This window comes from Polistes fuscatus, unplaced genomic scaffold (genome assembly GCF_010416935.1).
Source record: "Polistes fuscatus isolate 324 unplaced genomic scaffold, CU_Pfus_HIC Scaffold14, whole genome shotgun sequence".
NCBI lineage: Eukaryota > Metazoa > Arthropoda > Insecta > Hymenoptera > Vespidae > Polistes > Polistes fuscatus.
Genome location: NW_025113042.1, coordinates 4615467 through 4639125, shown reverse-complemented (window position 1 = coordinate 4639125; position 23659 = coordinate 4615467). Strand labels below are relative to the sequence as shown.

The 23659-nt window shown below is 32.8% G+C and overlaps 2 protein-coding genes across 3 annotated transcripts in view; one reads left to right on the top strand and one right to left on the bottom strand.

Annotated features, from left to right (window-relative positions):
- Positions 1–16131, bottom strand: part of LOC122514251 (catenin delta-2-like) — a 46957-nt gene extending 30826 nt beyond the window's left edge. For both annotated transcript variants that reach the window (XM_043630965.1, XM_043630964.1), the window contains exon 1: positions 14467–16131. The gene's annotated coding sequence lies outside the window, so the exon portion shown is untranslated. The remainder of the gene's footprint in view (positions 1–14466) is intronic.
- A 1197-nt stretch (positions 16132–17328) lies between these two features.
- LOC122514167 (serine-rich adhesin for platelets-like) lies at positions 17329–22853 on the top strand. The gene is made up of 4 exons (XM_043630833.1): positions 17329–17681; positions 18028–21840; positions 21931–22144; positions 22267–22853. Exons 2-4 carry the CDS (start codon positions 18052–18054, stop codon positions 22452–22454), a joined length of 4191 nt encoding a protein of 1396 aa, XP_043486768.1. The 5' UTR covers positions 17329–17681; positions 18028–18051; the 3' UTR covers positions 22455–22853.
- Positions 22854–23659: the final 806 nt, after the last annotated feature.

The window sequence follows — 23659 nt, the reverse complement described above, 5'->3', positions numbered from 1 at the left end:
TTTTCTTATTAATAACAAGTACTATCTGAAATAAAAAAAAATTTGCAATAGCTTTATTAATTAATGAAAACATTGACTCGCCAAAATAAATTGTATAAAATTATTCATTAAATCGACAAAATTCTTATTAAAAATGTACGAGGTAGTACGAGGTAATAATATGAAAATAATATGAGAGGAAGAAGTAAAAAAAAAAAAAAAAGCATAGACAGAGATAATAGACGAGCGATTGAAAATGATCTAGCAGTAGGTATAAGAGGATACTTGCGAGCGAACACGAATTAATGATTTACAGATCGGAACCGTAGGTAAACTCATTTTTCAAATCAAATAACACGTAGGTAAATACAAGTTGCTATACATATATGTACATATTCTTTGGAACTAGTACGCACAGGCGCAATCATTGACAATCTTGCTGGAATATAAGAGAGATAGAATATACACAGTGCTTAGGAATAAATTTCTAAACTTCAAATAATTGAAAAACTAAACGAACTACCCTCTTTTTCTAATATTCTCTCTGTCTCTTTTACTCTCCCTATTTCTTTCGTTAATAACGCATCAAACATATCACGTTTTATTCTCGTATTTGTTGAAAACGTTTTCAACTCTTTATACATATTTAACTTGTATATAATACATATGTAAAATGCTTAGGAAAGTAAGTACTTAGGAACACGAGACATAGAAGAATTTAGAAATATATATATATATATATATGTATGTTCTTGGTAGCTACCGTGCAAGTTGCAAATCTTCGAGTGAATTTACAATTATCCGTCTCCCTTTTTATTCCAAGAACGCGTGCATGCGTGCACGTTTGCGTAATTAAAAATACGCATATCTTGTTCTCTCTCTCTCTCTCTCTCTCTCCGTCTCTTTCTTTTCCTTTCTCAGGCTTTCTCACTTATGTTATCTCTCCAACTCTATTTAAATCTCTTGCTCTTGCATTTTCTCTCTTTTTTTTTTCTCTTTCAGTCTCCCCCACTTTCCGTAAGTATCTCTTTTTCTTACTTTCCCTCTTCCCCTTTCGCTCTCTCATTTTCATCCTTATTTTTTCTCTCTCTAAGTATCTTCCTACATCTTTCTTCCCTCCGTTCCCTCTACCTGTCTTTCAATTTCTCAGTAACTCTCTTATTTTCTTTCTCTCTCTATTTTTCAGTATTTCAGAATCAGTAGCTCTCTTATTTTCTCTCTCTTCTATCCCTCTCTTCTTTCCCTCTCTTCTTTTAGTCTCTGCCTCTTTCTTTCTCTTTCTTTCTCTTCCCCTTTTTTCACTTTTTCGAGAAATCGTCTGGAGAATGTCGTGAGTGCAACTCGAGGACCTAACGGCGACGGTTAAAAATGTTTACGTGACTGGAGAAAACGTGAAAAGCAAAAACAAAAAAAAAAGAAAAGCAGTTTTAAATCCATCCCTTTTCCTTTTTACTTCCGCCCTTGGCGTAAGGCATGCGCCCTTTAACAATTAACATACGTGGATATGGTTGGTAGGTTTGTACATACGTACGACATTATTTTCTTTCGCATGCCACATGCACATGCACTTGCACGTATCATATATATACGTGTTATTATCTTTTTTTCTTTTTCCTTCCCGTTAGTCGCATGCAAAAATCTCACCATAAACCGAGAAAATAATTTTAAATAATAGAATCATACTCTTTGTTTTTCATTTTAAATAATTTTGTTAGAAACTATTCATAATTTATCTTCAAATAAATGTCTATTATAAATTTTCATCTATGTTTTCGAAATAAAGCGTCGTACGAATAAAAGAAATTTGTCAAATTGATCGGTAAATATATTTAGATGGAAAGGGAAATGAAAAACTTTAAAACGAGGCGTCATATTTTTTGCGTATGATTGATGCATCGAAGGGTAGTAGACAGATATGCGGAAAGAGAGAAAATAATGGGACCTATTAGGTTGTCCCATAAATTCTTTCTTAGCCAATTGCTGGTTTATTCGTTAATTGTTATTTATTCAAATTGCTTTTTATTTGTAAAATAAGCTACTAGTTGTCCAATGGTAGAAACATTTACTTGCAAATTAATTTGAATAATTTAGAATGAACGTACGTATATAATAAATATAATATAAGAAAATGTTAAGGGGTAAAAGCAATTTGTTCTACGTATAAGCTATTCATCAAAGCTACGTAACTTTCAAATCCATCGGTCTTGCCGCAGCCACCACTAAATCTCCATGCAAAAACGAGTTTTCCAAAACTTTCTTAAAAGGGACGACGTACTCGAGAATGATTTATCTCACATTCTATCTCGCTCGTAAATACATTCACGATAAATTTCAATTCGCGAAGAATCGTTTTCTTTATTTCTTTTTTTCAAAATGTCATTCACTGGAAAATACTATTACCGATAAATTATTCTTCAAATTCTTCTTCAAACATCATCATTTCATTAATAATTTTATAATTAATATTTCTCATGTAATAAAATATGTAAAACTATAACATTTTTTTTTTCGTAGTTTATCGTATCAACGATATATGCAAATAGTACATATTTGTATATTTGCATATTCTATCGTCCGTCATTTAATAGCTTTCACGTGTATACGTGTGCATTGATACAATGCATAAATGTGTCCTGAAATTGTAATAAACCTCATATTTACCGTGATCTCGTTTTCTCTCTCTTTCTTTCACGCATGCGCGTAACATACATACGTGGCCACGACTATTATGCAAATGCATCTCAGCGTAAAAATAAAAACTGGACGACACCGAGGATGAGAACGATACGACGGCTATGGTTTCTGCATTTACCAAAACAGTGCTAAATGAAATGCGTTCCAGCATAATAATTATAATAATATCTAATAATAATAATTATATAATACATAGCTGTATAGTATCGACAAGAACATAGGACACTTTTCCCGATCGTCGTTAGATTTTGTAAAGTTATACAAAATAAAAAAACCGAGAGTAATCTTTCGAATGCAAACGATTAATAGTAAGAAGAATAATAATAAAACCCGTGGGGGGGCGGGTAAGAATACCCCCTCAGTAATCCCTGCTTGTCGTAAAAGGCGACTAATAGGGAAATCGTTAGGGATATATATATATATATATATATAGTAGATTAAAATAAGAAAAAGAAAGTTTGTATAATCGTATTTCCGATATGACCCTGTTTCCGAATAGTAGTTACTTTTGTCTTTGAGTAATTCATATAACTTTACTGACTGCTACACCATTTAACGATGTTGAAGAACTGTGACACTGTATTCGCAACTCTAAAATTTATGTTCGCATATTTTGAACTATCCTGTACATATACGTTTGCAATAAGAACTCGCATAAATCGTAAAAATCGATCTAGACGGTCTAGAAATTGTTCGATTCGATCGACTTTTCACGTTAAAATTCCAACAAGCTTCTTAATAATTCCTCAACGATGACACTATTCTAAGAACGCCCTCCTTGCTGACACGTTTCCGACCAACAAAAAAGCTCGATCTCAAAGTGTCTACGACCGGCAATTCGAACAAGTTAAAAATACATTTCTACGGTACTTTACAAATTGGAGATATAATGGAAGTATTTATATATATATATATATCCTACGGTTAATAATAAATATTATTACTAACAAGAAATTAAGGAAACATTTTCTTTCCATGAAATTTTAATTAAAATTTTATGTATTTTTTATTGAAAATATAAACAAATGGCTATTCTTATTTTTTATTCATTTATTCAAAATAGTAAAAGGTGGTCAAACGATACATAAACTTCAATCAAGCTTGTTTCAATTATACATTTAATAAAATGGAAAGAAACGTTTTCCTTAATACAATACAAACGATGCTGTGCACTACCAATTCATTATTCAAATTTGAAGGGAATGAAAATTATTTACAAAATCTAATCGATCACGATGCATAAGGACTGACGAAAAATACAATTGTCATTGTCGAGTTCTTATACGTGAGAAAATATCTCGAGTCCTCGTCTGTTGTCTGGATGAACGGTATAGAAGAAGATATAGTATACCTTCCTCCTCCCCTTCTATCTTCTACCCTCGCGGCTTTAATTTCCGTGGCCCCCTTCTGTCCGTCTCCCGAGTGGACGCGCAAGGGCTTTGTGTATAATACCCATACACGTGCGCGAAAATAACGCGCGCGCGCGCACACACACACGCACACATATATCTATACGTAACCGCGAGAGTAGATCTCTCGAAGTACACGCATACGCGCTTACACCCACCCACATGTATAGAAAAAGAAGGAGAGTAGAAATTCGAGGGACCATGAAAAAAGGGCGAAAAAGTGAAAGAGGGTGTTCGAAAGGGCGGTGGTGACAAGAATAAAGAGAGACGGTAGAAAGGGAAAGGGAAAGGAAAAAGAAGAAAGAAAAAAAGAAGGGCGACGAAGGGTAGAATGTAAGAGAGAGGGGGGTGGTTGGAGAGGGAAAGAAATATTACAAAACAACGAGAAGGGTTAGGAAGTGGCTCGTGTACGACACTGTACTCCCTCCCTTTATCTTACGCACATGATTCTACGCATACACTAATAATATCATCCATCTACGCGTGCGTGTATTACGTAGGACTTTTATTCGAGAGAAAGAGAGAGAGAGAGAAGGAGAGAACACAAACGAGAGAAATTCTCTCTGGCCGCAATCTCGTTCTTTCCTTTCCGATTGGCGCGTTCAACAAGCGTTTCTCTCCCTTCCTTCTTCCCTCCTATACATATATTCTTACGTGAGATAGAGAGAGAAAAAGAGATAGGGATATATAAGAGCATGCAAACGCAAGGTATGACAAGGGACAAGTGTTCGTGAATGAATGAACGTAAAGTACGACGCGTACGTCCTACTACTCCAAGCATTTCATGCGTACACGCTGTATATTCTTTTACCAGGGGTGTCCAACCTTTTGCTTTCTTTCTCTACTAACACTCTCATCGGGAATTAGTAATCTCCAACGTATAGAAAATAAAATACAATATCGAACGATGTAAAAAACATTCTTTTTTTTATTGGATCTCATTCATTACGGTGTTGGATCGCACGCGGATTGGACAGCCCTGTCTTTATACACCACCCTTACTCGTCCACTCTTTCTTGAATCTTCGAAGGGTGGAAAAAATGAAACTTCGTAAAAAAAAAAACTAGGGAGAGAGAGAGAGAGAGAGCAACGTTTGAACCCTTCCCGTGTACGATACGTGACGCATTTAAAGGAGTCTCGAAAAACGATCCTCGCAAATCCTGGGAGAATTCGAGGATCCCTCGAGGCTATAATTTTCTTCCGATCTCGTTCTCTCTTTCGGTTTGTTTATTTGTTTTTTACCTCTGTTTGTTTATTTATTTATTTATCTGTCCATTCCTTTCTCTTTTTTCTTTTAATTAGATGTACGTTATAAAAAAAACAAAAAATAGATTAATCGGTAATTACGGCTGTAGCCTAAGTCCAAAAAATATTATATAAAATAATATATTTGTAAATATATTTATGATTTCTTTCTCGTGTCGATCAGTTAGTCAGTCTGTCCGTCATTTAATTTCTTTTTTTTTATTTTTACTTTTTTTTCTTACTCGTAATTTTCAGTAAAAGTTCTTCGGACGGAAGAAAAACGCGTTGTTTCTTTCCGTGACAAGCGATACGGGTTAACGAGGTCGTTTGCACGTTAAAGATGTATGTACGAGAGCAGAGCACAAACGATATGCGCATGCCTGCTTCTTAAGTTCTTTCTTTCTTTCTTTCATTCTTTTTCTCTCTCTCTTTTTCCGTAAAATAGATGCTGGAAAGACATTTCGTTATAATATATTATTTAACAAAAAATACAAAAATATAGGGGAGAGAAATATTCATATAGACAAAAAAATCTAATATAATTATACTATTCTGAGATAGGTAAAGGCATTAACTATTAAAGGATAAATTAATAATGATATTTTTCTGACAAATACTTATATAAAAATACATACATGTATGCGAGTATAACGTATTTGTTTAATTAGAATTATATGCCATTACAGGGAATTAAACGTACAAAAGTAATTGTTAAATTGATAGAAATTTGAGACTAGTTATGTACAAGCTAACGAGTTGCAGGTATAACCATAAACAGAAATTTACAGCAATCACATTTTCCACTATACGAATAGAATAATGTGTGGTAAATAGAAGTGGCGTGAAATTGACTGGTGTTCTATTATTAACTTCCGGAGTAGTTCACGAGATGACTGGACTTTATTATACCGGCCGTTATATATTACGAATATTCCTATTAAACACTTTGAATACCATGAGGGTCACTAGTTGACTTTATTTCGTAGCCTTTATTTGAAACTTCTTTGATATCTTTTATATGACCTATAGAAAAAACTCTAACGCATAATCTATGATAAAAGTCAAAGCTAATTTAAAATATATCAAATTATTATCGTGCTAATTGATTAATGCAGAACCGCTCGTACGATTGTTATGTTAAAACTAAAGAAGATAAAAGAACTACATTATATCTTTCACAATTTTCAATGCATAATTCTAAACGTGCATTTACAGTTCTCGCGAACAACGTTTTCAGATAGAAAATCTGACGAGGGAGAAAAGGAAAGACGAGATACGTCGACTTAGCGCTCCCCTCGCCCACCAGCTCATCCTTCCTTCCTTCCTTCCTTTCTTCTTCTTCTTCCTCCTCCTCTTAGAGAAGAAAATAATTTCCTAGGACACACGACGAGTGAGAGAAAACATTGAACGACGCATTGAATTTTCTTTCGCAACACTTACTTCGAAATACACGAAAAACGTATTATTCGAACTTCTCGCGTGTGAGACCTTTTTCCTCTCCCATTTTGATCTCTCTTTATCACTCTCTCTCTTCCACTCCCTCAGTCCGTTTCTATAACTCATATTACTCAGATTCTCTTTCCCTAAGTTTCTCCTTCTATATCTTATGTTACTCCCTGTATTTCTCTCACAATCTCTCAGTCACTCAAACGCAGTATTTTCTCTCTCTCTCTCTCTCTCTATCTTTTTCTTCTGTATTATTTTCTCTTGTATGTAATTTTTTTTTCCTAATCTATCCTTCATCCTTCTTTTCTATCTTACATTCTTTACCTTCTTCTTCCTTGTTTTTTATTCTCAAGCACGTCATTCGTTCATACATAGAATACTGAAATAATAATCGAGATATGCAAGGGACTTACGTAAGAATGCACGATATTACAAGAAAATACGTCATTTCAAATAGCATAAGAATAAGAAAAGATATCTTTTTCTTTCTCTTTCTCTCTCTTCTTGTCTCTTTGAATATTTTAAAAGCATGCAACCCTAATGTAACAGCCGTCAAAATTTTTAAAAGCTGTTCATTCTCCGAATAAAATCTCTTACACATTCGGCTTATACATTATATATTCGTCATATCGTAAACAACATACTACACAACATATGTAAAAGCTTGTATTCGCATAGGTGAAATCTCTCGAGTAAATTTAACTATTCCTAGCAAATAAAAATCTCTAAGCTCCATTAATGCAGTTAGTAAAAGATAAACAAGACCAAATTGAACTCGGACTTACTTATTATACTACTGTTGTTATCACGTGACCAATGCAATCTTCAAGCGGCTGGATATAAGATAAGATAGAAAAAGTTTCGAGTAAATTCCAATTAAAAAACTGCAGCTTAAAACTTGGAATGACTTTCCTCGACGGGAGAGAGAGTTCTCTCGGAAAAGTAAAAAATAAAATCCCGAGTCCCTTGCAAAGGGAGAACTAGGTAGTAGGTGGGTTGAATTGGGGGGTGATGATACTGCCAGAAAACAATAAGAACACTGAACTGTCAGAGATACCGTATTTTTTTCTAATTTTTTTTTAAATAACCGACATAGAAATCCGATCGTTTTTTCCTCTTTTCTATCTTTTCTCTTCTTTCTCTCTCTCTCTCTCTCTCTTTGAAAATAAAAAAGAAATCAAGAAAAAATCAGTCCCGGAGCATCGTAGCACAGATTTTTTTTCATTGCACTCGCTGTGCACATCGGATCGATCCTCGGAAATCAGTTGAAGACAACAAAAAAATAGGGAAACAAAAAAGAAAGGGGAGGAGTAAAAGAAGAAGCAGAAGAAGAAGGAAACACCTGTGAACGAGAAAATGTAGTGCTCTGCTTTTGCTTACGGTATCGATTTCAAAGGAAGGTGCGAAGAACGATGCTTTTTTTCCAAAGGCGTGGACGCACGCGCATAAGTAGATGTAATAAGATATATAGATATATATCGCATAACATATATGTGTAATACTTACACGAAACTCAACAAAAATTGATGTATGAACCACGTCGACGTTCCGTTGTTCTTCGTTCAGTTCATTCATACTTATAGCATAGTTCTCGTATTTTGAATGTTCATTCAAAAGACAACATTTCTCTTTTCCATTTCAAAGATTTTTCTTTATAGAGATATATTTTTTATTTATATAATAGGGGAGAAATAGGTGGAGAGGAGGAGGCGGAGGAGGAGGAAAAAGTAAAGCTTAAGAGGATGCGACAAGATTTTTCTAATCCACTTTCGGATGTATTTATGGGATGTATTTTTGGATGCTTTTTCGGATGTTCGCGGTATTTAAAAGCCTAATTATCACTGCTCGTTACTTCGAAACTCCTAATTTGGTTCTTGGTATCTCGTAAAAGTGCTGAGCGTCTCGTTATTAAGCTAACACCCACTACCACTACTTTTCTATCTTCTTGTTCTATATATTTTCAAATTACACGTCAGCTCACGCGACGTACGACGAGCTGTAGGACGACGAGTCTACCGTTTTAATATACAGCTAATAGTGGTGCAGTAATAGTCACTATCTTTATCTCTATTTCTTTATCTCTACATTTTTATTTTTCTTTCTCATGTCTGTGTCTCTGTTTACGTTTCAGGAATAAAATATAGAAACGTGAGATACCGTTACAAGTACGGTGAAGCTTGCGGTATTAAAAGCAAAACAATTAAATTAAATAAAAGAAAACAGACCGATGGGAATATGTATGAACAATTTGTAAAGTATGACGCATTTGTGATACATAGATAGATAGATTTAAAAAAATAGATAACTTTATTATAGGCTTAGTATAAACTAATAGATCAGATACTAGGAAGAGATAAATTTACAATATATAATAAAGCTAATCATTCGAAGTGACGTATTTAATATTTATATCGCTTGCAACGAAAAAGAATATGCTCTAGTAGTTTGATCCCTAAAACCTCGAGACAGACACTTTGTAATATAAACTAAATGTAAGAATTTGAAGTATTCTTATTTAAATATTATATCACAGATAACAAGACTATCTAAGAAGCAACGAAGTCAAGATAAATGATAAAGAAACAATAGCTATGAAAGATTAAAAAAGCATATTAGAAGAGACACCGTGAAAGAATAAAATAATATTCTTAAAATAATAAGAATAAATTAAAATAGGAATAAAAAAGGAACGAGTAGACCAGAATGACTATCGCAACGATTAATATAACGACCAAAGTTATTTAAATTTGATAACTTATCCGCGAACCGTTTACGGTTATCCTCTTCCCTTATCTCTATTTTTATTTTATATTTATTTTTTCGTTAACATAAACGGAAAGCTAGAAAGCGAGAACGAGATAGAAAAAGATAGAAAGGGATAAGATAATAAAAAGAGAGGGGGAGATAGAGGAACGTATACTCGAAAAGCTTAAGCTTAAACTAAAGAGTTCAACAACTGGATGGAAATTCGTAGCAGTTCGCAATTAACCGTAATGCGAAGGTGAAGTTTTAGCGAGTTTTATTGTGCCCTAGCACTCGTCGAGTACTAATAAATTTCGATAAGGAGATCGAGCACGGTTCTTTCCTTCTTTCGATCAACAAAGCTCCTTCAAAATTGATGGAATTCGTTTTACCACAAAGCGCGCGCCCGCTCTCTCTGTCCCAAAAGAATAGAAAGAAAAAGAAAGCCAAGGAAAAGGGTAAAAGAAATGGTTCGAGGGAGGAAGAGGTAGAAAGAGGAAGGAGAACTTTGCTTATATATATGTATGTATATTCGGATCACGCTCCTTTCATCGTAGGGCACGAAAAAGAAACGCACACGTCGGTCTTTCGTAAATTATACACTCGGTCATTACTACTGTGTAAACATCGTTGCAGCAAGGGGACACTGTCTGTCTCTCTCTCTCTTTCTACGTGTGCAGTTCGTTCAGATCGAGACTCGATAACTCTTGTTGAGAGAAAACGTGTTCCTCGGTGACATCGTCGAATTAGCACGCTCGATATTTTCAAAATGAACTTTTCCAATCTATATGTGTGTGTAATGTATAATTCACCCCTAATGCATGCTAAAAATTAATATAATTAATATTATAGTATTACGTTAAAAGTATATATAATATATATGTAGATACATCAGCATACATCATTTCTAAATGTACATCGAAGGAATATAAAATTTGTAAAAGTCTTAGATAGTAATTCTAATTTTGACGATCAATGGAGTAAAATTACGATGCAAATAATAACCATCCTTTAATTGAAAGTTCAACGTCAAAAGTTCAAAGGTTAATCGTTCTTCGTACGTACAGACATACGTACATAGATACGTACAATTGTTACATTTCCTATTCGTATATATGTACATGTATCTAATAATACATATATGAAGATTGTAGATCGACACATCATATCAATGGTCGGCACAGTCCTGTTCCTTCTCCATTTGTACAGCTGAAAATGAAAGATAGACGGAACGAACGTGTGTACTCAACTCATTGATCGAACTGTCAACGATTGGGAACGCCGATAATTCTTAGTCAATTTCGAGAGTCCGACTCTCGACAGGTTTTCCTATCAGCGATTGTGAAAAGATAAAATTGATTGCACCATAAACGTACTTATACATATACATGTTCGCAAACATGTATACACATATAAAAATATAGAGCGTTCCTATTTTTTTCCATTTAAATATATCAGAGTATTCTACGAATAAAAATAAAAATTATTCGTTAAAAAGTTATGACAAAAATATGAAATAACAATGTATCGGTTTTGTCTCCTTTTCCAAATATTACGCCAATGGATTTTTAATTGTAGGAAATATATTAATATTAAATTTATTGATAATTTATGTATATCCGTTTATACCGTAACTGATCCAATTACCCGATTTCATTAACATATACAAATGAACGAGAAATTTGAAATGTAATCAATTCAATTTTGAAAAGAGAAATCAAACCCGTAATTATAAGAACGGAGTAAGTAACACTTCAAAATGGAATTAATATGTAAATTAATATCACGCCAATCTATTTTTTTGCACAACTTTCTTTTATCGAAATATTTTTTGTAGCCTATGTTTATATAAAATTCGCCTCTTATTTTTTTCGTAGAATATGCTGGCACCGTTATGCGAAAAATATATATAGGAACACCCTGCATATTTACTTATCGATCCTTTTTCTATGAAATCGTTTGATGACGGAAAATGTTTTCTTGAAATTAGAACAAACAAAAAGTTCTTTGTTTTTCTTTCTTATCGTTAAACGAAAGTTACTTATCGAAGTTGAATCAATACGCTTTTATCAGTGACCAAATAGTATCTCATCACTGAAAACGGTAATTCAAGCTCAAACGAATTTAACGCGATAGGAATTCCTGTAGCCCGATTAAATGTAGAAACGTAATATCACTTTAAAAATTTACTCTTAGGATATCGCGAAAAAGAGATTATTTTTAAGTGTAAAGTTGAATGCTTACTCATAGATAATTGAAATATGTGGAAGATAATACAAAGATAAACTTTTAATCGAATGACGACCTTATGTGTCGGAAAACAATTGTACATCTCATTAATTACAAAAAATACATTATTAATTGATCAATTTTTACGTTATCAAGTAAAACGGACAATAAATAATTTACAAATAAATGCACGCACATATAAAAAATACACGAAACATTTTATATTATTTTTATTATTACGTATTACTGAATTTTATATTACTTTTATTATTCATTTCCACCGATTTTATTCCTAAACTTTACCTTTAAAATTTTCTCTTTATATTCTCTTTATTCTAATAACATTCACTCATAATCCCTTAGACGTTCATCAAAAAAGAACTAACAAAAACAACTCATAGTGTCTCAGATAAGACCGAATAGAAATTACCGGTGTCTAACGAACGAAATCTAATTACGGAAATAATTAGAAAAAGATGAAAGAGGGAAGGAGGAAATGAAATATAAAAGAGAAAAAGGAGGAGAAAAGCAGAGGGTAAAAAGGGATGAATAAAAAGGAAAATACGAGGAAAGCAAGTGAGCTTAAGTAAGAGAGAGAGAGAGAGAGAGAGAGAGAGAGGGAAAAATAGATAAATAGATAGATAAAGAAAGAGATAGAAACGCCAATAAAACCACAAGAATCTTCCGCAATCGGATTACTGCTTAAGAGACGATCCTAGTCGGTTCTTGTTCTCCTTCACAGTTTTACAGTCGCTCCTGTAAACTTTATTATCCCCGTCTGGAATTTCTTTTCCCTTTTTCTTTCTCTCTCTTTCCGCAGAGTATATATACCACCAAGAGTTTGGGTACTTCGATGTCACGAACTTTTAATAACATCGTTAAGAGTGCGAACGTTATACGGTTTCTAGCTCGATATATCAGCAGCTCCTAGAGAACTCTGAGAGCAATTGGAAAGAAAAACAAGGACGCAATTCGATGAACTTTAGCATACAGTGTTACTATTAACTCTTTCAGTTTGCCCCTGATAAACGTTCGCATTCAATTATCACTTTTCAAATTAATCATGATTCTTGATATAACTATACCTGGATAATAATTATTATCTGACCATTTGGCAAATATTTCTTTACCAACCAATTCATCATTTATATTAATATATGATAGATCTTTTGTAAATGAAATATTAGAGGTATTTGATGGCATATCACTATCCATTTTATCTATTTTATTTTTCTTTTTACTAATAGGGGGTATCGTTACTTTCTTGGGTAGAAATTATATCTTTTTGCGGAATTTTACAATCTCCATTTGATTGTACACCTGTTCTATTACTTTTACATCGAGAACTAAAATCGCTTTTTGTTTTATTATCATAGCAACTTCTATAATTATTTGTGGTATTTGTAGTATCAAAAACTTCTTTTTCTCCTATTTTTCCTATATAATTTTCTTCCGATGAATCCAAAATAATTTTTTTTCCATCTTCATCAATTTCAACTAATGTTGGTCTTATCTTCTTATTCTGTTGCATTGTTGCTTTATCATAAACAACTTCGATACTTTTACGTGATTTATTTGGGTAAGTAGTCGCAACAGGTTGCTCTGTGTTTACTGTTGCTTCATCTACTACTATTTCTTCATTAATATTTTTCTTAAGCTCTAAATTAACATCATCATTAATATCTTTAGATGTTGAACTTTTGTCATATTTTTTACTTGAAGAAGTAGATTCTTGTTCATTTATTTGCTTAGAAATATCTGATGTATCAGAAATTAAATTATTTTTCTTAGTTACATCGATTAATAAAATTTCTTGGTTTTCATACAATTCTTTTTCATCCCTAATTGTCATTGATAAAACATCTAAAGTATTTTCTTCATATGTATTATTTGTACTATCAGTAGTAGTATAGTAGTAATATAGTGGTGGTGTTGATAGCACTAATAATAATAGTAGTAGTGTAGTAGTAGTAGTAGTAGTAGTATTCCTTTGACAGTACTCGTGACGTCGTAGTCGTCGTAAACGAATCGACGAGCACGTTGCTTCGTTTACTACGATTTCTCTTGGTGAATCGCGCTATAGCAGTAGTACTACGCGCATTCGTGTAAAGCCGTACATCTTCGGGAATCGACGCAACGATCGGGGACTATTTCGCGTGCGCTTGACTGATCGAGTCAAATGTACACATATATATATACGTATATACTTCAATTAATCGAACGAAATATCGATTCTAAAAGTAAGAAAAGAAAACAACAACTGCATAAATGAACACGTATATATATATCCACCCACAGACATTAAAATTTATAATAATTAATATCGTTTCATATACTTATGTTTGTGAAGTTATTCCGTGATTATTTAAACGACGTGCCTATAAAAAAATGAAATTAATTATTACTAGATAAACACACAAAAACCGGTTTTCTTTTCCGTTTAATTTTTATTTTTACAAATAGAGAATACGGGACAAATATACATTATGACTCAATATATAAAATTACATCTTATAAATTGACTATATATATATATATATATATATCTTTCTCGTTCTCGTTCTCGTTCTCATTCTCGTTCTCGTTCTCTTTCAATCGATCTGACAGTCTCGCATTTGAACTCCCCGCCGTGCCGCCCTCTTTCCAGAGCGAGCTCACGCGCGCAAGGTATACGCAGAAAGATAGAAAAATAAAAAGAGAAAGAAAAAGGGATGATGCTTACCTTTTCCAAAATTGTCTACACGACGGGAGTTTCCTGTTACATTCCAGAGACTAACGTTGCTGTGTAGTAGTAGCCAACACCACCACCGTTCCTGTCACGATTACCGTCTCGATACTCTTCTCTCGATGTTGAGATGATAGTCGTATGAGGCGCGGCCACTGCTTCGAGATATTTTCTCTTTCTCTTCCTCTTTCTCTTCCTCTTCCTCTCTGACTTTTATCTTTTTTTTTCCTCTCTCGCAACGAACCGGTCACCGAATCTTCACTATCTCATTCGAATTTTATTTTTTTTTTATTTTTTCCCCTTTTATTAAGATATATATTATACGTGTATATAAGAAGAAGAGAAACAGAATTTCCTTTCAAAGTTCTCTCACCGTATTCGAAAAGAAGTTAATAGAGGCGCGCGCGTGACTCAAATGCACGCACTGTGTTCCTCGGGTTGGTTCGTTGGGTGCGCGCGCGTGCGCACACGCTTGTGTATATATCTCTATCTTGCTTCCTCTCTCCTTCTTAATCTCTCTCTCTCTCTCTCTCTCTCTCTCTCTCTCTCTTAACTCTTCTTTTTAGATAAGGCCGTTTAACCGTACCTCGCACACAACGATCTAGTCAGCAAAGAACACTTAGGTACTTTTTGCTTACTTATACGCACGCATATACGACACACACACCCGACTGCACCAATAGAAAAGACGCGCACGGCCAACCGAATGGGCCGGAACTGACCCTCGTTCTTTTTCAACGACGAATCTTGGAAAAACACGCTTCTGCTCCCCTCTCTCTCTCTAAATCTTTTTCTCTTTCCACCACCCCCTGCGACTCCCTCTGAATTACCGCCGACAGTCACTGCCACCGGCGCGTTATTGTTGCCTTTGCCGTCGTTACTGTTGCTGCTGATGCTACTGCTGTTGCTCTTGCTATTACTTTTCCTCTTGCTCTGACTACTCTTGATTTTTCTCTACTTACTTTTACTGTTACAATTTCGAACCTTTCGTTAGCTTCGTCGTAAAATCTCTGATGACTCTGATAATGATGATGGTGTCGATTAGAATTGTACCCACCCTCGCCACAAGCTCCTCTCGAGATTCCGTACATCTCCCGAACACGACGTGTGCGGACTTTATTCTATCTTTTGAATTCTTTTATTCGTCTCTGAAGTGATCAAGGATATCAAACTCGTCTCTCTTCGACAGACGCCTTCTCTTTGACGCGTGTTCCCTTTGAAGGTTCAACGCACAGCCGCCCACCGAATGCCTCAATGGCCCATCGTCCATGGAGACGCACCGATCATGCCGATCGACGTCAACTTAACGCGTCCTTCTTCCTTTTTTTCTTTTTCTTCTTCTTTCTTTTTACGTTTCTGCGTCCTTCCTTCTCTCCTTCTCCTGTTCAATCACCGCCACCACTACCACTACTACCTTCTCCTCCTCCTCCTCCTGTTTCTCTTACTCTACCTTCCGATCGTGTGACACACGATCCCAATCAGGCCCTTCGGCCCTCCGAAAGTCGTCGAGTCTTCGACTCTCGCGACACCGTACACACCGTACGTGTGGCTTTTAGTAAAACAAAGATATAAAAGCAAAACGACAGACACTCTTCTTCTTCTTATTCTTATTCTTATTCTTATTCTCCTTTCTCTTTTTATTCTCTTTCTCTTTTATTTTGTTCCCACCGTCTTTGAAAAAATTACTACTACTACCTACTATTATTATTATTATTACTACTTCTTTACTACTTTACTACTACTACTCGTTCCCTCGAATCATCGGGACCAAATGAACGCGTTACGCGCTGGCACGGCCCACGTCCTCGATCGAACCTTAGAATACGATGTGATTTTTTGGGGTCGGCCACGCACACGTGCGACAATCGTAAAGTTAAACGACGGAAGCGCACCGAGAGCTTTTGTACCGTTTAAAGTATATTCCGCTTTTTTTCCCTTCTCCCCTTCTTTCTCCTCTCTTTTTCACGGAGACATACCCGACTCGTCTCCTCCTTCGCCAACGCCTACACGATACACATTGCACGCAGAGCAACGACGCCCCTACACGCTGATGACAGCGGTTCTCAATTGACACTAGGTGGATACTCCTCCATCCTCAATGTTTACTTATTTTGCCGACAGAGCACGCCTCCCCTACGTGGCAAATTTCAAAGAAGAGGGTGGCTAACGAACTCCATTGGTTCAATGATTTTAACGTAACTATTCTCTCTCTCGTCTATTATTGATACTAATACTATTCTTACATCGAAATGGCATTATGGTATTAAATATAAAATACATCATGTTATATTAAAAATATTTTTTAATGCATAATATAAATGAATTATAAATACAAAATTTTATTATAATTCAAATTTCCTGCGCGCGCTTAAAACTGTGGTTCCCTAAACCACCAACGACATTGAAAACCGTCTTGGAAAATAATGTAGAAAATTCCTTTTATTTATTATTATATTAATATTAAGTCGTTTGTATAATAATAAAAACAACTTCACATTGATAAAAATTATACGTAAAGTATAACGTAAAGATATTTCGGAAAGTAACTAGCATTTGAATGAAAGTAACCAATGAATGAACTGAACTAGTTACATTTTCTTACCGGAAAAAGTTCCATTGAATTCATTAAATAAACGTTTATTTCTAATATTTAACTTTCTAAAAAATCGATAAAGCAATATTATTAACAAATAAATACGCTATAATAAATTCGAGTTTTTCATAAAGTCTAAAAAATTATATTTTCAAAGTTTACTAAACACTTTCCTATTGGCTACTTTTAATATCCAATCAAACAGAGTAAGAAACGGATTGAAAAAATATATCTAACTTCACCATCTATGTTTTTAAGACTAAAGCATAGTGTAACCTACGCAATCGTAAAGTGGCGATGGCGTTTTGTGTTTTATATTCTTTTGTGAATAAAACCTGGAGTTTATGCGCATTTTGTAATACGATATCAATCTATAACTATAATTTTTATCCTTTCAAAGATCTTCGAGAAATCATTGTTTCCTCGTTATAATATTATCGAAGATTAAAAATTAGGGCAGGTAATAACGAGAATCAAAAAAATATTAAAGAAGAAGCCTCCTCGTTAAAGGAACAGCCGGCGAACGTGACTCAGTTTAAACAGCAAATGTAATATTCTGGTGTTAACGACAATATATTGTTGAGAATAGAAGTTGAGACAACAGATGCGTTAAATACTGGCAAGTTTTATTAATATTTATTTCTTTGAAAGATTTTATTATGCAAATACGATCTTCCCGCCGTAACCTTTTATGCCGTAACAAGTAGTATTACTACCAACGCATTTTTTAACTTTCGCCATGTGATCTGTTATGTAAATATATACGCATGTGTATTACTTTTTTATTACATTTTTAATTTTATTTCTTATTTACTTCTTGTTTTTTCCTTTTTTTTGCAATAACATAAAATATATATTTGTTTCTTTCAATGCTGTAACAAAAATATTTATTAAAAATTACAAATACAATTTTCAACAAAATTATTCTATACAAAGTAGTTAATAAATGAATGTTTAAATTATAGAGTACATGCAAAGCATTCATAGAAATGTCAGACATAAGAAAAATTGAAGATTCTACGATGGAAACTCAAGATACTTATTATGAAAATTCAAAAGATGATATAAATAATAGTCAGGATTTTCAACTTGTTGATACAGATGAAACAGATGTGTCTAAAAATAAATTAGAAACTCAGTCCGAGACTGATAATTTAAAAAATAAAGACGATTGTAATGTGCAGGAGAATAAATCCCTCAAAGATATTGTAGTTGATGAAGCAAGGAGTAACATAGAAGACAAAAGCGAAATTGTAAGCGATGATAAAGTAAATACTGAAGAAGATAGTTGTAAACTTGATAACCAAAAGGATGATACGGATGATGAAAATGATATCATTCAAGGTACACCTCCCGATATGTTTTCTTCACCTAAGAAGGAAGTTCACGATAGATCAGAAAATGTAGGTCTTAAACGTAAACTAGATTCTACCGATAATTCTGTTACTAAGTTTTTGAGAAGTTCACCCTTGGAAAATGCATTAAGTTTAGAGAAAAGTAAATTTCATAGCAACGATAGTCAACAATCAAATGAATCAGATGACTCTCAACCAAATATTGCAAAAAGTTGTATGTTATCAGATGTAGTAATAGAAGAAACTCAGGATGTAGAAGGCGAAGAATTTATAGAATCTAGTAAAAAAACTTCCGATATTATTTTAAATGAAGCCAAAGATGATCAAAACTGTGAATCATGTCCTGTACAGAAATTATTAGATAAGAATGAAAATAATGCTAACACAATTTGTGAAATAAATCAAAACGAAACTATAAACAATCCTACTACATCCTATACAGCTACTAATGTAACTACTATTACCACTGTTACTACTACTACTACTGCTACTGATACTATTGCTACTATTAGTACTACTAGTACTACTCCTACTACTAGTACTATTCCTGCTACTACTTCTAGTACAAATAATACAGATGAAGAAAATACTTCAGATGTTTTATCAATGACAATTAGGGATGAAAAAGAATTGTCTGAAACTCAAGAAATATCACTAATCGATATAACTGGGAAAAATAATTTAAATTCTGATACATCAGATAGTTCTAAACAAATAATTGAACAAGAATCATCTACTTCTTCAAGTAAAAAAGATGACAAAAGTTCAACATCTAAAGATATTAATGATGATGTTAATTTAGAGCTTAAGAAAAATATTAATGAAGAAATAGTAGTAGATGAATCAACAGTAAACACAGAGCAACCTGTTGCAACTACTTACCTAAATAAATCACGTAAAAGTATCGAAGTTGTTTATGATAAAGCAACGATGCAACAGAATAAGAAGATAAGACCAACGTTAGTTGAAATTGATGAAGATGGAGAAAAAATTATTTTGGATTCATCGGAAGAAAATTATATAGGGAAAATAGGAGAAAAAGAAGCTTTTGATACGACAAATACGACAAATAATTATAGAAGTTGCTATGATAATAAAACAAAAAGCGATTTCAGTTATAAACCTATAGTTAACAATAAAGAATCATCGGTAGATTTAAAATCTGATAAACATCATTTTAATGGAAGTAGTGAATGTAAGAAAAGTGATACAGATGGTACAGCAAGTATAGAGTCAGATACATTTAATAACGAATTGCATTCTACTATTTTTAAAAGCGATAATAATTTACTTTCTTTGAACAAAGAAATAAAAATATCTACTTCTGGATCTAAAAAGAATGATCATACAGATTTAATAAGCATAAGTGATAACGAACATGATATTTCACTTATAGATGATAATAGTAATAGTAAATCTGAGTTAAATAATGCAAATTTACTTACAAAAGCTTTACAAGTAGAAAGAGAAGTTGGTGTGTATGTAAGACTTAAATGTTCATTACATTTTGATGAAAGTACAAAAGAAATACTCAATAAGGAATTAACGAGTGTCCATTGTGAGCCCATAGCAGAACTTTCATCCTTACGCTTAAAACCGGAAGATGCTTCTGCTTCATTAGCTGATATTTCTGGAAATGATAACAAGGATAATTCTCCAGGATCTGTTAATAGTAATCCACAATTGTTTCAGTTAATTCCTTCAAGACTGTCTCTTCTTTCATCAGTTAGTTCTTCAAGCTCAGCATCTAGCGCTGCTTCCTTAATAGCTAAACTTGTAAGTAAAGATCCACTTTTTTCACTACCTCGAGGTCCAGCTAAACATGCAAAAAAAACAGTACACGAATCATCCGCATCACAAAAACAAAATACTGATGAATTATATGAAAAATTAACTAAAGAATGGAAGAACAATCGTTTATTACTAACAGCTGTTTTAAATTATTTAAATACAGAACTCAATATGGTTGATCCTTTATATAGCCTAAATAATGAAAGATTAGATGACGGTCTACAAAAACTTAGATGTTCTACGCCAGAAGATCAAGGAGAAAAAGTAATACAAACAACTACACCAAAAAGTTCGAGGAAAAATAGAGCACCTAAAAGATCTCGATGTAAAAGTAATAGAACAGGTGTACAATCAAATGGAGATTGTAAAATTCCGCAAAAAGATATAATTTCTACGCAAGAAAATAACGATACCCCTATTAGTAAAAAGAAAAATAAAATAGATAAAACGGATAGTGATGCGCCATCAAATACCTCTACTGTTTCATTTACAAAAGATCTATCATATATTAATATAAATGATGAATTGGTTGGTAAAGAAGTATTTGCCAAATGGTCAGATAATAATTATTATCCAGGCATAGTTACAGAAAAATCTAAATTAAAATATAAAGTAAATTTTTACGATGGAAAAAATAAATTACTCATAGAGGATTTTATTATACCAATACCAAAGACTTTAGAAAATGGCTTATCAATTTATGCGACTACAGCTGAGGACGATTATGGTTCCTGTGCAGTTATAGTTACTGCTCAATACCTTAATAATGACTTATATTATTTGGTATCAACAGATGATGAAAAAATAGTTAAAGTCCAAATCAAAGACATTTTTTTGTCATCGGATCAAGCGGCAATATTAAGGGAATCGTGTGCAAAAATAAACAACCTTCCGACTACGCCTAAGATTTCTGGTCAAATAAGTTTAGATAATATGGTACATGGAAAACGGCGTTCTAAACGAATTGCTACACCTACAATGTCTACCCCAAAATCTAAGATATTTGCTGGTTGTTCTATTGAGAAAAATATCGATATATCGGAACCTTCTGTTTCTGGTATACCTTCTAAAACTAAAAAAATAGATTCTTCTGAAAATGAGAGTAAATCTAGCGATTCAAATTTATCTGTAAAAGATGAAAGTCTATTAAGTGGAATACAACCAGAAATTGTTGGTACACCGAACGAGCAGATAGTAAAAGGACCTCAACACAGGATAAAAGGGAAATCGCGAAGTAAGAAAAAGGTTGAGAATGAAGAAATTGTTGCAATCTTGGGTCCTATTCCAAACAACAATTCGACTTTATTTAAAGGCATGTCATTTATTCTTACTTGTGCATCGTTGGAAGTACTTGATAGGTTTAGAGTAGATAATAAAGATTCTGGTTCTGAAACTGGAACAGAAAATGAAGAAGAATGGGTCCGTAGACCATTTGTAAGGGACAGGTTGAAAACCCAAATAGAAACTGCAAAGGGCAAGATATATGATGACTTTGATTTGATACCAAAGGAAGAATATAAAAACACTAAACTGATTACAAACGTGCCAAATACTACAGCAAAAAATTTATTGTGTCTTTCGGTCGGAATTTCTGCGTATAATCATAATTGGATTATACAATGTTGTCAAAAGGTTCATAAACTTTATACTTTATAAACATTATATTTATATTAAACTCTTGAAATATAATTGATTATTAATTTTTTCTTTTCTTTTTTTAAGAACACGTTAGTAAATCCATCAGAATTTATCTTACCTGCTGGATGGAGTCTAGAAAAAGAATCTTATATTGAGAATTTTCAGAGGCCTAATACTAAGCCGTTAAATCAAGTAATAGTAATAATTCCAATTATAGAAACAGATAAAAAGTATACATCATTTTGGCGCCAAATATGTGAAAATGCAGGTGCCGTTGTTTTACTGGTGGATGGTTCAGGTATTATATCTCTCTTTCGTATTAATTTTTAGATTATCTTCATATTCTATATTATTTTACGTACATATATAATGAAATAAAAAATATTATAATATCTATAATCTATATATTAATTCTTATAGAAAGTATGGAGGGATTTGCAGAGGGTACAGTAGTTGTTACTAATCACAGATGCCCTTCGTGGGCTGTTACGAAAGCCGACAAATGCCAATTACCATTGCTATCTACAACATGGGTTACTCAATGTTTAATCGAAGGAAAAATCTGTGCATATAACTCGCATCCCCGTTACAAATACAATTACATGTAAAAATTAAAATCCTTCTTATCCAGCAAGGTATTATTGACCATATCTGTAAGTACAACAAATATAGTTATGAACGAAGAATAAGAATAAAAGTATACATTTTGTTTATAAGTTTCAAATTTTTAAAAACATTCAATTTTGATGTATTCCTTCATATTTACGATTCGTTTAATTTATATATACGTACATTATAATATACGTTTAAATATATGCATATATATATATTTAAACTGTATTTTTTAATAATTATAATTATATTAAATCTCTTCTCTCACTTTATGAAATACTGTCTTATCAAATATGTTATATTCAACAATTATTATGGTTTTATCTGTTTCTGATACATAAAAAATATGAATTGTAGATAAAATTAAATTTACCCTTTTCTCTAGTAGACTCATTATATTTTATTATTTTTTTTTTGCTCATTTCTTACATATATAAATTGTATATTCTCATGAGCTTATATTTGTTTTATGCTTCAAAACAAATATTAACAAGTGGAAGATTACTTTACTTTTATTTCTTTAAATTAATTCATAAATTATCGTCAATGTTTAATTTTGTTTCTTAATTATAAAAGCCTACATAAATATCAACAAAAAAAAAAGCAAAAGAAAAGAGGAATTTGATAAATACTTCTCTGTATTTATGGTACTTACAGTGTTGGTATTGTTTCTCACAAAGCTGTAATATTAGAGTTTTGTAACATTTTGTATAAAATAAAATATAAATATATATCAATTTTATATGGTGAACGAGTATATTATAAGGAATGTTTATAATATCTTAATTACAAATTGTGTGATATTGAAATGCAACAAATAGATCATGGAAATGAATGAGACATTTATAATTAATTTTCATATAGATATACACATACGTATAATTTTACAATGTTTTGTCTATCTATCAATGTTCTTTATGGTGCTTAATACCAATATGGTATTCTATCAAAACAGGAAGTCTTACAAAAGTGTCTTACAGATATCTGTGACATAAAAATAAAACTCGTATTAAATCCTGTTAACATAAAATAATATGTACAACATGATCAATTAGTTGATTTAATTTTACAGCGATACAAATCATTAATGTGATAAGTGTTAATGTAATAACCATAATATCCAATTAATGTGACATTATATTAAATAACATCTGTTTACAACAAATAACTAAATATAACATAATCAGATTTATTCCAAAAA

Bases quoted from the DNA above. Each gene is read 5' to 3' on its own strand.
- LOC122514167 (XM_043630833.1), top strand. From the start codon at position 18,052: ATGTCAGACATAAGAAAAATTGAAGATTCTACGATGGAAACTCAAGAT. The intron at 21,841-21,930 runs GTTCATAAACTT...TCTTTTTTTAAG, and splicing joins TTATACAATGTTGTCAAAAG to AACACGTTAGTAAATCCATC. The intron at 22,145-22,266 runs GTATTATATCTC...TAATTCTTATAG, and splicing joins TTTACTGGTGGATGGTTCAG to AAAGTATGGAGGGATTTGCA.